The sequence below is a fragment of the Drosophila yakuba genome, chromosome 2L, assembly GCF_016746365.2.
Source record: "Drosophila yakuba strain Tai18E2 chromosome 2L, Prin_Dyak_Tai18E2_2.1, whole genome shotgun sequence".
Lineage (NCBI taxonomy): Eukaryota > Metazoa > Arthropoda > Insecta > Diptera > Drosophilidae > Drosophila > Drosophila yakuba.
In genome coordinates this window covers 9,845,635-9,862,251 of record NC_052527.2, presented here as the reverse complement: position 1 = coordinate 9,862,251, position 16,617 = coordinate 9,845,635, and the positions used below count along the sequence as shown (strand labels likewise).

The 16,617-nt window shown below is 40.9% G+C and overlaps 1 protein-coding gene and 1 long non-coding RNA gene across 6 annotated transcripts in view; one reads left to right on the top strand and one right to left on the bottom strand.

Annotated features, from left to right (window-relative positions):
* Positions 1-405: 405 nt before the first annotated feature.
* LOC6527520 overlaps positions 406-16,617 on the bottom strand; it is a 44,023-nt gene continuing 27,811 nt past the window's right edge. For 3 of the 5 annotated variants that reach the window (XM_039371805.2, XM_015197618.3, XM_039371806.1), the window contains exons 4-6: positions 9,034-9,359; positions 8,089-8,593; positions 406-6,163 (exon numbers count right to left, since the gene is read on the bottom strand). In XM_039371805.2, the coding sequence (XP_039227739.1) occupies positions 3,984-6,163; positions 8,089-8,593; positions 9,034-9,359 (3,011 nt within the window). In that variant the 3' untranslated portion in view covers positions 406-3,983. Of the gene's footprint in view, positions 6,164-8,088; positions 8,594-9,033; positions 9,360-12,595; positions 13,115-16,617 lie in introns of all 5 variants that reach the window. The other 2 variants (XM_015197617.2, XM_002088574.3) reach the window with 2 other exon arrangements.
* On the top strand, positions 6,161-8,661 carry LOC120320864. The gene is made up of 2 exons (XR_005560436.1): positions 6,161-7,486; positions 7,649-8,661. It is a non-coding gene; the product is annotated as an uncharacterized LOC120320864 (long non-coding RNA).

The window sequence follows — 16,617 nt, the reverse complement described above, 5'->3', positions numbered from 1 at the left end:
TCTAACTTCCACAAGCTATAATTACCGCCACTAGGAAGCGCTAGTGAAAAATCTTGGAAAAAGTATTATCATTTTTCTTTTTTGCAAAACTCCACTTCCTCGCGATTCGAGTAAGAGTAAGAGGTATGTAATAGTCGATAGTACCCACACCACGAAAGTAAGACTCGAACATTCTAGTTATTATCTTTTTTCTTTTTTGCAAAACTCCACTTCCTTGCGATTCGAGTAAGAGTAAGAGGTATGCAATAGTCGATAGTACCCACACCACGAAAGTAAGACTCGAACATTCTAGTTATTATCTGTTTCCTTTTTTGCAAAACTCCACTTCCTTGCGATTCGAGTAAGAGTAAGAGGTATGCAATAGTCGATAGTACCCACACCACGAAAGTAAGACTCGAACATCAGTTTGAAAAGATATTTTAGTTTATTTCACTTGTATGGGCTTAAACATGTTTTCCAAAGGGAGTTTTGTGTGTTTGTTAGCAATTTCATTTTATCTAGGTAAATATAAGTACAACGTGAAATATAAATTTGTATGCTAGACTTGATTGGGTCTCCTCAGTTTGAGTTAATTTGTTGAAGTGAGCTGCCTTTACTGAGGTCGTTAAGCTGCTGTTAAGCAGTGACATCGATTTGCTCTCATACGTTATTTTCCATGGTCAGCGCTTAGAAAAAGATCTACTATAACAATTATTTCGTATCAGTTTTCCTTATATTTGTTATTTCATGTGTGTGTATTCGTGTACCCATTACCAAACAATTCATTAGAATTCAATTCGTTTCAATTTAGTTCTCATCTTATCAATTCAGTCATGCCAAGCTCCATAGCAGGGCTCTTCTAAAATATCGATCAGCGTTCAGTTCCAAAAATCATCAACTTTTTTTTTTGTGAATACCTTAGGTTGGGTGTTTGTTTCATTGTTGGGGATCTAAAAGTGCTACAAGGTTATATTTTTCAAATTTATGAATATATATTTTAAGTAGTTGTTTATCTATATTTGCTGCTGTGTGGGCTCTACTACTGCTTGACATTGAGTTTCTAATTGATTAATCGTGTGTGAATTTCTAGGGATTAACATAGACACCAAAAACATGATTACTTAGTTCACTTCATGCGCTTCGCTCCTCCGTTGTTTTTAACCATTAAGTTCTTATTGAAATTTATATTGCTTCACTATAAGCTGCAATAAAGTATATCAAAGGCCGGTTCGGGCGGCATTCTGGGGGCTTGAGTTCCCTCCCCTTTCAGTGCAATCTTTCGTTTGTTCATTCATTTCACAAAAATTCCTGATAATGCTTGTTTTCCACAACATACACCAGTACGCGTACGTGTCTCCGTTTTAGTAGTGACTATATTTTACTCTGTTTAAAATAAATATTACGTGGGACACTTGTTATATTCTTGCCCCTTGATTAAAACATCTGAATTTCTAAAATGTCATTTTCGCATATCCGATTGATATTTTGTCCGTGCTGATCCAACAAAAAAATTTAAAACTCTAAATATAGTTCACAATATTTTGTGTTATAAATTATTATGCTGGCGGGTGGTTACTCGTTAAGTTATTGCTATGTCTTTATCAAGTATCTGCGAGCACAGATGATATACCTATTTATAACACAAAGCTGATCTTGAAGAGGGCAAAAATAGATTGAGTGCGTTGTCAACGCTCACTTTCAACATTTTATCACCCTTGCGCTTCAGCAAAGCCTGTCTTACGTGTCTAGCAACTATGAAATGCAAAGTAACCGCCACTGAGTACTCTTAGTACACTTAACGCATAATATGCCTGGGGCTGGGTTACGCCTCGTTCCTATTTACTCGTATGTACAAAACACCGATATCCAGATAGCAAGTACCCTCGTTACTTAGCTACTATCACACACACTGACTGAACTTGCTGCTGTCGCATTGTTGCTTTGTCAGAGAGGTTTTACAACTAGTATCATAGCTATTTTGTGAGTATTGCTTCAATTTTATACAGGGTTTTTGGTAACACTAGGCTTTTCTTACAATATTTATTGAATCGTTTTCCACCTTGATATTTTGCCGTCTTTGAGGGAGATAAGAACTAAGATTTCAGTCGAATCTGAAATAAGTTGTTTTACTGATTGTGGTAGCAAATCAAATAAAATAAAAATTCATAACTTATGTTCTTGCTAAATATTTATTTATGTAGTACCCAATTGAAAGTGTATATATTGAAGGCTCCTTCGGGCCATGCCGAAGTCATTCATTACACATTTAAAAGTTTGGCATGTCTCCATTTCGAAACGGCTTCATATTTGTTTTGAAATTAAGACTAGAAACTGAACCTTAATGTCTAAACTCTACTTTGCGACTGCACTTCTATATGGCGCGATAAAGTCACTTAATAATATGTTACATATGTGTTTTGTATGCAATGTTATTAGAGGTCATCGAACGAAGCGGACAAGTAGACAGATTCAAATATGGTTTGTGGACATGCTCGCACTTTGATGTAATCGGTTCGTTTCATTAACGTTGAATTGTTGAGGGCAAAACAAGTAAACCCAACAAAACCAAGTTAATGGGTTTCCAAAAAAGAACGACAAAATACGAGAGATCGTGTAAAAAGTTTGGCATTTTGCCCTAAAAGTTTATGCTATTTTACAAATATACAATATATGCATATATAGATGTATATCGCTTATGATTTGATTTGACTTGTTGATTGCCTACGAGCTAATAATACCTTAGGTTTGAACTAAGATTTCCATATCGTATGTACGTTAGTATATGTGTATAAGTATATCTATATATAAGTTATGTATACAATTGTATAATATTGCAATTTCCAAATGTTCAGTTTCAATATGATGTTTCTCTTTTGTATGGGTTAGGGATCTGGGCGTTTAATGGGTTGAAAGTCGTGGACTGGGGACACCCATCCATAGATTACAATACAAAATTGCTTGTCTTCACTTGGTTAATAATAATATTACAAGTTCTGTTGTCATTTCAAGGGGGTTTTTCGTCGTCCACAGCGACGTCTCATTTACAAATTTGATCCCTATACTAATACTACTTTCTACAAATATATGTATGTGTATTTACGTAATTAATTACGATAGAGATTTTTCTTTACTTTTGTTTGGGTGATTGTTGACCCAGATTCAAATTCTGTTTGAATTCACAATACATCATCCGCTTTGAGTTTTGTATTATTGCAAAATAAGATATTTTCTCTACTACTGTGTTTTTGTGCATCAGCGCCATATTGAATGATTAAATATAAGTTCTCTCGCCCATTTCAAAGGGCAAACAGGGAAAAGTATTTTTCTTAAAATTGAGAGGTCCTCTCACTATGACAACGATCTTACATTGGTGTTCTGCTGCAACCATTTCTTAAAATTGTAAGCGAGATAAAATATAAATTCATTTGTTTTTGTGGCTGAATGCTCCAAAAGACTATTTACGATTTTACCGATCTTAAGCAAGGCTTCACAGCAAATAAATGGTGTCATTCAATTATTTTCTGATTAAATATTATTCATATCTTTGTCTTGTACCCGAACATTCTAACTTTAATTAAGTGCATTAAGTATTTAAAGAAGACCAAACTTACAATAAGTTGTTTAATTCCTTTTAGAAGTGAATGTTCATAAGCTTTAAAATAAAATGGAGGAAATACACAATAAAACCAAAACGTGAATTAAATACACTTTCTCTTTAAACTATTTGATTGTTTCTTTTAACTAAAGTAATCCAATGGCATTTTAATAAAGTAAAGTTCTGTCTAAATTAGTTGATGGCAATAAGTAAGATATTGAATTAATTAAAGAATTCGTTTTCTTGGAGAATACTTCAGTTTCATTCGAGTACAAGACTATAAGATAAGATAGCCTTGGTAGGATCACGAGTAAAATGAATTTCCTCTTGCTTGCCCTTTTGTCCATCGGCGTTTTTAAAACAGGCCTTTGGCGCCGGCCAACTTACGTCGCCGGAATCACATGAGTCATCATTTGAGCGTATTGTAAATGTTATCCTCTCCGGCCAACTCCACGGTGGTGATGTGGGCAGCGTGCCTCTCGCCCAACGGTTCCTCGCCCAGGTACACGGTATGGTAGCTGATTGCGCTGCTCTTCACCGCCGCCGTAGCACCATTCACCTCTATCCGACTAACCGACTGTGGTCCATTGACCGAATACTTGAGCGAAGCATAATCTCCGTCATCGTCGGGCACATGAGTGAACTGGGTGGCGCCCGAAAAGGTGTCCACTGTGTGTGAGGGACAGATTTCGGCGTATATATTCTCCTTTGTGTAGTCCACAGCGGGAACCGGTCTGCTGGCTGCCTCCGATCGCAGGCACTCCCCGCCGGAAATTACCAGCGAATCGCGCACACTGGAGTAGGGCAAGTCGTCTTCCACCAGCGATGCGGGTGATATCGCCAGTTGGTTAAGTCCTCCGCCCAACAGAGAAACTCCACCTGCTGCCCGTCTTCCAGTGACCGGTTCCTTGGTCAGAGCCTGTTGCTGTGCCTTTAGCAACATCAGATGACGCTTCTCCTTCTCAGCCTCGTGGAGCTGCAACTTTTGCGGCAAGGAAAAGAGCGGCAACTGGTGCAAACTGGACGATGACTTGCTATACTGCCTGGTCTTCACATGGAACTCGTTGTAGAGCTTCTCCGTGATGAAGGACTGCGGAGGCGGTGTCTGATTCTCCACATCCTCCAGTTCGGTACCCGCCTCGCTGATGGCGTCATTGTGATTGTGGCTGGCCAGCAAATCAGGTCGTGGCTTGAATTGACCATTGAGCAACTCAATATCCTGCAGGGACATGGACTTCTGCATCATCGTGTCCAAAGACCTCGGCTCCATAGTGGTCAGCATCGTGGTCTCGGTGTCGGACGCTGCTGTGCTGTTTAGGGAGATAGCATCCTGCTCTGGCTGTTCGGGATTCGATCCAAAACGCTCCTGCAGAAGCTTTGACATATCCGTATAGCGCTCCATGCTCATCCGCTTCGCCTGCTCATCGAGATCCAAGTTAGATTGATGTTTCTCTACTTGTGGCTGCTGTTGCTGTGGATGATACTTCCCAAACCACTTCTTCTTGGTGGACTGGAAAACACGCATGCGCTCAGAGATGCGATTCAAACTGGATTCCGATTGAGCTGCAGCAGAAGCTGCCGCTTCCTTGGCTTCCAGATTCTCCAGATCGGTTTTGCTGAGGAAAATAATGGAATCCTCCTTCTCGTGCGCTGCTGCCATGGAGCTCTTCTCGCGTCTCAGGATCTTTGGGAAATGCAGTGGCTTTAAGATTCGTAGCCCCTCTCGATTCTTGCTTCCCGACCGTTCCGAGCGCTGAATTAGCTCAATCTCCACAAGCTTCAGGAATGGATCGCAATTGAATTGACAGAACTTGAGCATATTTTGCACATTCGTGTTAGCGAGCATCCGTTGTTCGGAGTCAAAGCCTAAATAACTCTTTACCAGCTGAATATCCCGACTGGGATAGAACTTTCTCAGCTGCAAGGGCGTCTGGGTGTCCGCGTCCTCAATGGAACAGCCCACGACCACGTCCTCCTTGCTCACTTGACTAATGCACAGCTGCTCGGGAATGTCGGGTCCGCCAGGTCCGGAGATATAGCGCAGTGTTAGCGGCAACTGCTTGGCCGCCGTCACCAATGCACTCAAACGATGCACACACTCCGGATTCAGCTTGCGCTGCGCATCGCCCAGTTTCTGAAGCAGCTGAGGAATGCCCGGCTCAATCTCGAAGAACTTGCCCTTGGTGGACAGTGGGACGTACAACACCTGCCGGTTTTCATTAAGGAGCTGGGCATACCGGTTCTTTTCCTTCTCTCGCCCCATGTACCCACCGCCATGGGACCTGGTCGCATTTCCGTTGCCATGCTGCGACATATTGACCTGATCCTGTTTGCCATCCTCGAAGACGGCCAGCAGACGGAATACCTGCCCGCCCCTTGCCGTCGTTTTCACGTACTGTGGACGTCCCTTGTTTATGGGCAGGCATCCCTCGTGCGTTGGACTATTCGTACTGTTGGGTGAGGATTCCGTAAACGCCGGCATGTTGTCCACGGAGACAAACTTGTAAACCCGTTCCCGAACCAGCTGTATCAGAGATCCGTATTGTGTGGCCGTGGGAAGGCCCTTCTCGCTTAGCATTGAGAAGTAACCTGCGCGGAAAAGAAAACATAAAAATGTTAGCATTGTCGTTGTATCTTATTGTGTATGTGTATTTCAGCTTCTAAAGTGGTTTTATCCATTAAATTATCCTTATATTAATAACAATTAAGTTTAAATAAATAAAAGCAAAAGCTGTGCCATCTCAAGGTCATGAATGCATTAAAAGAAAAAGTACAAAACAAATAATTGAAACTAATTTGGAAAACTCTTTGAACAAGACAGATATTTTGGTTCAGTCACTGAACAAATCTGTTTACTGTCTAAAATCTGAAAACCATTTTTCCGACAGCTGACAGCTTCGCACTGAATATAATACACAATTTGCAATCCGAAAATGAGTACAATAAAAATAAAACAAAAAACGTGACGTTCGACTGGCCATCTCATAGTATTGAGATATATACATATATGTACATATATAATATTTTTAAAATAAAGCAGTTTTTGTCTATTAAAATAAACTGGCCAGCTTAATTGGAAGGTTTGTAAAAAGTTAAATTTGAATGTAAAAAGTGTTTCAGTTAGCCCAGGTGGATTATACAGAAAAAAGAAATGCGATGCAATTAAGCATTACATGTATCGATGAGTCCATCAATCATTTCATTTAGTTCAATTCGCGCCACTGAGTTCAAATTATAATGATACAACAAAAAATTGATGATAAAGAGGGACTAATGCAATCAGCGTCGAGAGCAATTGAATCAACACAAGAAAAATCCAATATGGTCGTGCAAATTGAATCACTCCAATTTGCCATCCATTTTTTCCGGACATTGCAAGCCTAATGAATAAAATGATAATACCCAGCGTCAGTGAGTCTATAAATGCGCAGATTGCATAATATTCGCACCCATTGGTTTACATTGCGCCTCCCCAAACGGCTGTGAAAAGTCACATGGCGTTGCGATTTGAAACAATGGCTGACCGCAGTACTGCGGAGCAGCAGTGGGTGGATGGTGGTGCAGGTGGTATCGGTGGTGCTGGTGGTACTGGTGGTACTGTTGGTGTCGGTGGTGAGCCACCGAAGAAGTCACCGCTGCCTGACAGACTGGGCCAAAAACCACTGGCACTGGAACCCCGAATAGAGCTCATTGCATAACGCCTGATGAGCAATAGTTGCGATTACTTTCCATTGTTGAACTGTGACTGTGTCACGCAAAAAACATCAAAGTACGGCAAACATATATATGTACATATATGTATGTACGAGTATATGGATTGTGTACTTAGTAACCTAGCACTGGGAGATCAGAGTTCGCTTGGCTGACTCACTTAGCGAGTTGGTTACGACTGGACCGTGTAATCAGGTACAAGTAAGTATCTAAATGCATTCGTCATGAGAACACTAAATTGTGCCTTCAAAAGCCCCGTCTGGATTATGTAAATGGGCATGCGACTAAAATCTACCGTGTTCGTGCCGAATCAGTCGCAGGTTTTCCTCTTTTTTTTTTTTAATCATTCGGTTATGCCCCTAGCTACTGCTAATCGGCGCATCAATCGGTGGGTCATTGAAGTTAATTTACTGTGAGCGATAAATTAACTTCCCTCAATGGAATGACAACTTGTTTGAAGCCGCCCTCGCCCGAGCCAACTTGTAATTACAATTAGCCGCAGCAGTAAGGTTCTAGTTGTTCTGTGAAAAAGGTATCTCTAGCTTTTGCAATTGTATTAATAATCTCAATAAATAGCAGGTAATTAAACCGCAACCCTACTATAAACCTGAGATACATGTAATAATCGAACTATTTAACTCTTGTTACAACCAATTTTCAAAATTCATACTCAATGTGTTTGCTAATTGATGTGAGTTTATTACGAATGTGAAGGTAACCCAAATGGCAAACTCGAAATTACTCTTATACTTGTTAAAGAACAACTACCAGAAATCGATAAATTAACCACTTGTGAAACTCACCCGGAAACTCCTGTGGAATGAGCAGGGTCTTCTTGCGCTGCGATGCCTGAGTCTTGGCGTTGTGTCCATGGTAGATGTTGCGCTGTCGCACCAGCCTGTAGAGCAGAAAAAGCTCATCGTGGCCGGGTGGGGTGCCACCGTTGCTGCTGTGGCGACCGTTGTTGTTTTGGTGACCAGAACCAGAACCAGAACCCGAGCCCGAGCCCGAACTAAGACCAGGACCAGAGCCAGTTCCGTTTCCGGTGGCGCTGCCTCCGCTGGACGATGAATGGGTGCCGGTGCCGGTGTCAATGTTGCCACTGGAAATGTTTCCACCACCACCACCACCACTACCACCAGATCCAAACGGATTCGCTCCCGTCGAGGAGCTGCTCGATGCCGCCGTGGAGGAGCCATGCGATGAGCTGGACTGCAGAGTTTCGTTGGAGCTCTTGCTCGCATGCAGGATGCGAACAACTCGGGGCAGGGAATTTCGCTCAAGGAACTCAATGGCGGTCAGCGCTCCCTGGAAGATCCAATTTTTATTAGTATAATTCAATAATATAACAATATAATTCAATAATTCATTATTAAGAGTATATTTGATTTATTTTCAAATCAAATTGGGCTATATCGTTTAAAATCGACCACGAACAACTAACACACATTTGTGCGAGATTAGAAAACTTATTGACGTAATAAACAAGTGTTCACTAAATAATGAAATAAATACACTTATATGTATGTATGTTATATATTAAAGATTATAATAGATTATATATAAATCCTAAAGCATTTAGCTATTTACGTTAATTTATTTTTACAATATATAGTATTTGATTTTTAAAACCGGTTTTTATAGTTATTTAATATTTCTTGACATCGGATTATGTTACTGTTTGAAATTTTCGTGGGGTAGATTTTTGCGTACTCTATGCCTCTGATGTAAGTATAACTCAATCTTACTTCGCTGCTGCCCTTGGAGACCTTGCTGTCCCCGGTGGAGTAATCGCCGCTGCCATTGAGTGCGTCACAGTATCCGGAATGGGCACCTCCCAGCAGTCCTGAGCCCGCACCCAAGCCGTAGCTGCTATTGTTGGCACTGCCGCGCACGCGTCGTGCCCTCCGCTGGTTCAGCTCGATCTCGTTGCGGCGGGCCAGGCGGGCGTTCTCGAAGTCGGCCACCGAGAACATATTGGAGCTGGTGTCGTGGGAGTTGAAGCGCCGCAGTTTGGGCTTGCGCGCCCCGGCCGACGAGTGGTGGCCGTGATGGGCGCCAACGGCTGCTCCACCTGCAGCGGCAAGAGCATAAGGTAGGTGAACATTAGCATAAGACAAAGGAACGCAATGCAACGCGACGCGATGCGGAGGAGTAGTGAGTGAGTGAGTTAGTGAGTGAGGTAGCACATTGTGCATCGGTGAGGTAATCGCATAAATATAAATGCACATGTGAGTGTCTAATTGCCACCCCGTTGTCTGCAGTGGGAAAAACCCACACACCGTCGTATCAACTTCCACATCTACAGTGGCAGAGCTTCGTCTATAATGAGTGTATATTCCCCAAGCGAATTTCAGTTGGCGTGACGCAACTAAAAAAAAAAAAAAGAAATAAGGCAAGTGGTTCAAAACTGTTGCTAAGCGCAGCTAATTTTCAGTCAACGGTCAACGAGACGATGACACACAGTGGGCAAATATCGCCTCAAAGCGCAACCGCAAAATTAACAAGAATTTTCGCAATAGACAGGAAGGAATGTCGAAAGATCTTGCACTGAATTTTAAGTGGGGAAAATCGAACTTTTATTCACGTTCAAGACATTCACATTCAAGCCATTTTTAGACCACAATAAATTTAATACACTGTATAGCGGCACCTGTGCACAACATTCTTGCTCTCGACTTTGTAAGACACCTTTCTGCGGAAGCTTTGTATATGAATTTGAATTTACGAACTTACGGTTCATCTAGTCGAGAAGAAAGCCTATCTAATAATAACATGCAAATACTAAAAACGTTAGTATATACAAAACTCAAACTGCTCTATTTGCACACGATTCTATAATTCAAAGTTTACTAATCAGTGTGTTTCATTTTTTTTTTTTTTGCGTTTTAACAGCGTTTACGCAAACAAATTTGTCACTAACAAGACTTTATTTGCAATACAAATATATTGACTATCAGCTAATTGATACTACATTTTGCCATTGACGTTTTCCATGGGTCATTAAAAATATCTTCTTGGTTTATGAAGAGCAAAGTACAATGCTCAACAACTTGTGGGAACATTTTAGATTTATTTTAAAGTATACAAATTTGTTATCAAATCAAGTCAGGTCAACGTTCTATGTGTAAGCTATAAATCAATGTCACGTCCATTCGCATTTCCGGGATTTTGATTACTTTTTGAAGATTTGAAAACTTTTAGTTATATTCGAATTTCGAATGCACTCGACTTAATATCAAGGAAGAACCCTTGACAACTGCAGGGGTCTATGACTTGACAACTTTAAGGTCGAATGGTTTTTTTGACTCAGAGATCCAATCGGATCGGATATCGAGGCACTAATAAAAGAGTCAACAACTGGAGGCGATTAACGGAACACCGCTACGCAGACAACACAAAAAGATAACACCTTCCTCATTGGCAACATCATATATTGTATTATATCGTTATCGGGCCGACATCCAAAAAGCAATTGTCTGTCGCCCCAAACAATACCGCATGAAATCACTTAGCCATTTTGGTTTTTTCTCGATTTTTTTCTCGATTTTTTTCGATTTTTTTTTGCTTCAGAAATAGTTGAGTAAATAAGCGAACTTGGAGCGGTGCAATTAAAAAGAGATATCGCGATATTTGATTGCTCATTGTTCGAATGCGGCCCATGGTGCGATTTGGATCCGCTGATTGGTGGTCGGCGGCGCATTACTCACTTTAATTGCGCACATTTGGCTTAATTTTTTGCCCCACACACAACACACATTTAATAAATGCAGGCGAGGGCAGAAATCACAGCATAGCACCGGGAAGGGGCTAAAACGTTTTGTGAAATTGCTCTTATCTTTCGTGAAATATCAATTGCAGAGTAGACTTTCCGCCAGCGAGCGAGAGAGTAAGCAACATATACAATATATAGATAGGCAGAGAGAGAGGGAGAGAGAAGAGGATAGAGTGGGTGAGGGGGGTGTGAGATTGTCACGTTTCGTGTGAAATTATGCGAAGCGACGCGCGCGCCTTGGCGAAAAGAAATCCCCATAAGACACAACACAACCACCAGTTAGAAAAAAAAAATGTTTCTGGTAACGAGGCTTTTGTACCCTTCCACAGCTTACCCTCACAGATCTAAGTCTGATACAAACATTATTGGAGATACAAATACGTATCAACAATATGAACTAATCTATACATCTCAGTCTTCAATGGTTTAGATTTCTTAAGAACCATTAATATTTATGAATGAGTAGAACAAAATGAGTGTTTCTAGATCGCCTTATCAACCATATATTTTTAAATAAATCTAAGCAAAGAATATTAATCACTTCATCTCATGATTGTTCAGAGTGTTGATTGTTCTTCCATCCAAGCGAGCTGCTCATAAAAATAGCACATGTTTCGGTTTTCACTTTTAAACGTTTTGCTCGAATTCGATTTGCACAAAAATAAATATTTATACGATTTGGATTCGCTTTTCCCAAAGCCCCGTACAGTTGGTTATCAAATTGTCGAATTATCTTATTGAGATGTTAATTTGGTAATATGGAAAACCCCTTTTATATGCAACCACCAGTGAAACTAACCTATAAGAACTTCACTAATATGGCAATGATCTATTTTGAACTCTTTAGTTTTTGTTACTGAAGTTTACCTGTAGATGTAAACTTGGATCATTTACTACGTATCGTTAAATGCTGTAACGGCGCACCTTGTACGGAGTATGACGTAGAAACTACACTCATTTTTAAATAATTGGGTACTTTACTTTGTTGTAAAAAGTGAAATTCATTATTTTACAGCAGCAACCTGCTCTACGAAATTACCATACAATATTGTGTGAAAATAACTACTGCTTTACTACTGTTCAAGCCTAATTAAGTTATATCTTTCAAACAATTTTATGGAATCGAAGAACTCGTTTTCATAAGCCGAATTGAACGGTATCACAGCATTGCAAATTAAAGTACAATAAAATAATAGCTAATTGTCTGTCTCTTATGAAGTCTTTTGAAGTGAGCCAAATAAAATCTTCAGTTTAGCTGGACTTGTATCTTTAATAATTTTTTAAACTAATAAGTTATATTTTTTAGTATGTTCCACTCCCTCCGCAGGATTATACCGTTTACACAAGGATGATCTCAATTACCATACCCTATAAGCAGGGCATCCTACAAAATAAAAGCAAAGGCGACGTCATTGAGCAAACAATTAACCATTGCGCTCTCCCGCTCGCCTCTCTCTCGCTCGCTCGAAGCGCGTGCCTTGTCTACCTCCCCCCTGCCCCCCCACACCCATTGCGTCTCTTCGCGCTAAGCTTACCGTTACATGCAGCTGCTGCTGCAGCTGCGACGCTGTTGCTGGGTGCGCCCGCTGCTGCTGCTGCTGTTGCGACCCCGTTGCCGCCCACTGTGCCAGCGCCTGCTCCTCCCACTGTGGAGCTAGGATTTGTAGCTGTTGTTGTTGTTGTGCTCTTTGTGGCCGATGCAGTGGGTGTTGTTGCTGCTGCCGCTGATATTGTTGTTGTGACTGCTGCTGCTGCTGGTCCGCCGGGCATGTGCGGTCTGCTGTTCATGAGCCAGTTGGCCAGGTGCCTCTGCCGCTCGAGCTCGATATTGGTGCGCTGCATTCCGAGTCCGGACAGCTTTAAGGTCTCGTTCATAATCGCAATCAATCAAACCGAAAAAAAAAATTAATGCGCCACTGCAACGAGCGGACGCGTCGCCGCCGTCGAAACAAATGTATTCCAACTCGGTACGTCTCGCGATGCCGATTTTCAGCGACCAACTGAGCAGACTTGTCCGACTGCAGCGGCGCCCTCCTCGATCGTTGCTGCTGCTGCTGTAACGAGAGAGCCGCAGAGAGAGAAATAGAGAGAGAAAAGCGTGAGAGAATAAACGGAGAGCACAAAATGCGCGCACAGTGGGCAGCGTTTACATAAGTGGCAGCGCGGCCAGGGGAACTCGAATTCGCACAGTGGCCTCAATCTGACAGCTGCACACTCTCACAATTATTGGCTATCATATGAATAATATTTACCAAGCTGCTCGATTTAGTTTGGCAAATATTTTTACCTTATTATTACATTACCTACATATTTATGGAGTGTGGTTTGGGCATAGTAGGGGTACCCAATATTGGGGAGGTGTGTCACTGCCAAGTTTGGTTTATATGTACATATCTAAATCATCCTTATTTCACCAGAAAATACATTATTGTGAAATTCTACTTGTAGAAAATAATTTAAAAAAATTCCCCATTTAATAAAAAACATTTAATGGAAACTTGAAAAGAAAAATGCAGTGCTTCCTAGAAGTCATTTCAAAATATATGTATGTAATATTCGTTTTAATTGACTTTTAGAAATTTCATCTAATTTTAGCTTACGAGTTTCTTAGTAGGTCTTTTTTTGTATACTTAAATATTTATGCGACACATACAATTTTAATTGTTTAGCATTGTTGCCCTAATCAAATGATCAACTAAATAAACTAAATAAGCAGCTGTGCAAACCTTTTAGCAGAGTTCGTATACCCCGAATTCAAGTGTAACAACAACAATTGCAAAATGTGTAAAAAGATGTTGAGCTTTAGCAAAAAAAATCTCCATCGTAATTGAGATGGTTGCTCTGTGCTTGTGTGTGTGAGCTGGCTGTGCGTGTGTTGTGCATAAATTAAAATCGCGATGACGATGACGACGTTATCAGAAGCTCAGCTCTCTCGCTCGCTCACTCGCCCGTTCGTTCGTTGGCTTGTTCAATGTCGCCGCACCTTTTCAGCTGTCGCCCGCCCACCGCCCACTTCGCCACCCCCCGCCACCACCCACTCCTCGTGCAACAGCGTAGAAAGCAGAGCCAGTTCGTCTGGCGTTGGCAGCAAAAACAACAACCGCGCGTCATCTTCAAACGTTATGCGACAGCGTAATCGGCGCGATTGTTAGAAGAGTGAGCGAGATGGATAGGGGAGCGAAAGAGATGGGGGATAGCGTGAGGGGGGTGACCGTCTTTCAACTCGCATGGGCACCCATAGATAATTTAATTTGGGGAGGCGTAGAATGGTTTCTTTAAACTTAATCAGTTCGATTACAAATCGTTCACAATTTAATAAATTGCTTATTAAGTGGACACGTGTTGGTCATTTAAACAAACATTAAAATATGAAGGAATTGTAATTGAAATAATGATATAGATACATAGATACATAGATCGGTATTGATTTTCACGGGGAATCAATCCGAAACCCCCACAACTCCACCACGGTTTCCCCACACGTAGCACTCATTGTTCAGCACGTTTTTTGGTTTTTGTTGGTGTTTTGCTTTATTTGCCGCTTTGTTTTCCTTTCGTGGCCTGGCTCTTTTTATGTGCTTTCCCAGGAAAGAGTATCATAACTTTGTCATAATGTTGGCAAACCATTCGACCGGGCGAATTAAATGCCAGAAGGCATCAAGCCAAAAACCTAAAAACAGTGTTGCAAACGTTTCAGCATGTGGCTGATACACAGCAGATAATTTTACAATTGTCGTGCTGAATAATGATAATCTATTCAGTTCAAGAGTTGCAAGAATTATGTTTTCCTAACTCCCAAAGTGAGTATAAATTAGTACGTAAAAACATACCTGATATACGGTGCTTTTCACAATTTATATATTTTTAAAAATGCTTTATTTATTTTTAGTGAAATGGAAAAACTTGTTCAGTGTAATTTCGTAAGCATGACGAAGCAGAACAAGCGATCTACATACAATGTTTGATTTTTCGGGGTTGCTATGCCAAGCTTTTCTATTGAAACTATCAAAATTGAGTTGAACGATCTGCAAAATTCTGTACGTACATATGTATGTACATATGTCAGCACATATGTATGTACATATGTAGTGACATATGTATATTTGTACAATATAAAAGTACTTATAGTCGGAAGCAGATGTGCATATGCTATAACATAAAATGTGTGTGGACTCTTTTGTATCCGGAGTGTTCATCATGTTCTTTCCCTCCGTTTTAAACACTTGTGTTTCCAAAAACTTGGGAGAATAGTCCAAGCACCAGCTGTTACCGCTTAGTGATGTACATGATTTATGATATGTACGAAACTGTCGATAGAATTCTTTCAGATAGAAGAGTATTCAGGGCTCGACTCGTAAGGCGTGGGGGATTTTTGAATCGGAATAACTGCATGTACATTATACTTTGGGTTCAACCTTGAATGCATCTTATCGGCGAACTGAAATAATATAATATTAATTGCCGTATAGAACTGATGTAATCATGGGAATACAAGGAAATGGGTTGGTAATGCACTTATGCATGAAGATCAAAGAGCGGAGTACAGCCATTAGAAACACGATCATGATATGAGCATAATATTTATACATATCATCATCTATTCTTAAGAAAATAGTAGATATCAAACTCCAATCTTTTATATTAGGACCAAATGAAGTCATATTTACGAAATCAGCAAGCCTCTCCAGGGAGAGTTACATATGTTACCATATGATCATTGTTTTACATTTTTAGTTTATAAATATTTCCTTATTAAATACAGCAGAATGTGTTGGTATTCAACTGACCGTATGCATTTAGAGTGATAATACTTTTCAAAAGATGCAAAGGTATATTAAAAGGGCATACGGCTGTCGGTCAATTTGATAACATTGATATCCAGTTTGTTCTTGCGGCCGGCGTTCGTTGGCTTTTGTCAACTGGTTTGCGGGTTCAACTAATAAAATATAATCGCACGGAATTCGCGTCTTCCTAGCCGCCGCCTCAGGTGTTTCCCCAAGGGGTGTTGGCCCATTGTCTGCCCACTTTTTGTATAATTCATTTCTATGCGTAGCTGTCGGCCTGTCGGCCTGTCAGCTGTCGCCGCACTTTTGATGAATCACAGGCCCAGGCACGGTGGACGGGACCCAGCTAAAAATACGAGCGAACTGAAAATGCAAAATTCATGGCCGTTCTCCGCTTTTCAGCGGCATGGAATGCGGTGAAGGCGCTCCTCATCGATACCAAATGGACAATCGCCGGTTAGTTGGGCTTGGTTAGCCGTAGACTGCTGCTGCTGTGTACTATTGGGGGCGATGGGGCAAATATACGCCTCTGTCCCCTCGACATCCATTCAAGATAGGCGACACTGTTGGTTAGAGCTTGGGTCAACACTAACTTGGGTCAACACTTTGGGTTAACGTGGGGCAAACACTTTGCTCAGCAGATTTTAGTTTTCGGGCAGCCAACAAAATCTATGTCGTTTACAAGGAGAAAATTAACAGGATCATTGCAAGTGTGCATAATTAGAACCTTTTTTAACATTTAAGCGAATAAAGTGAATCAACAGTTCGGAATT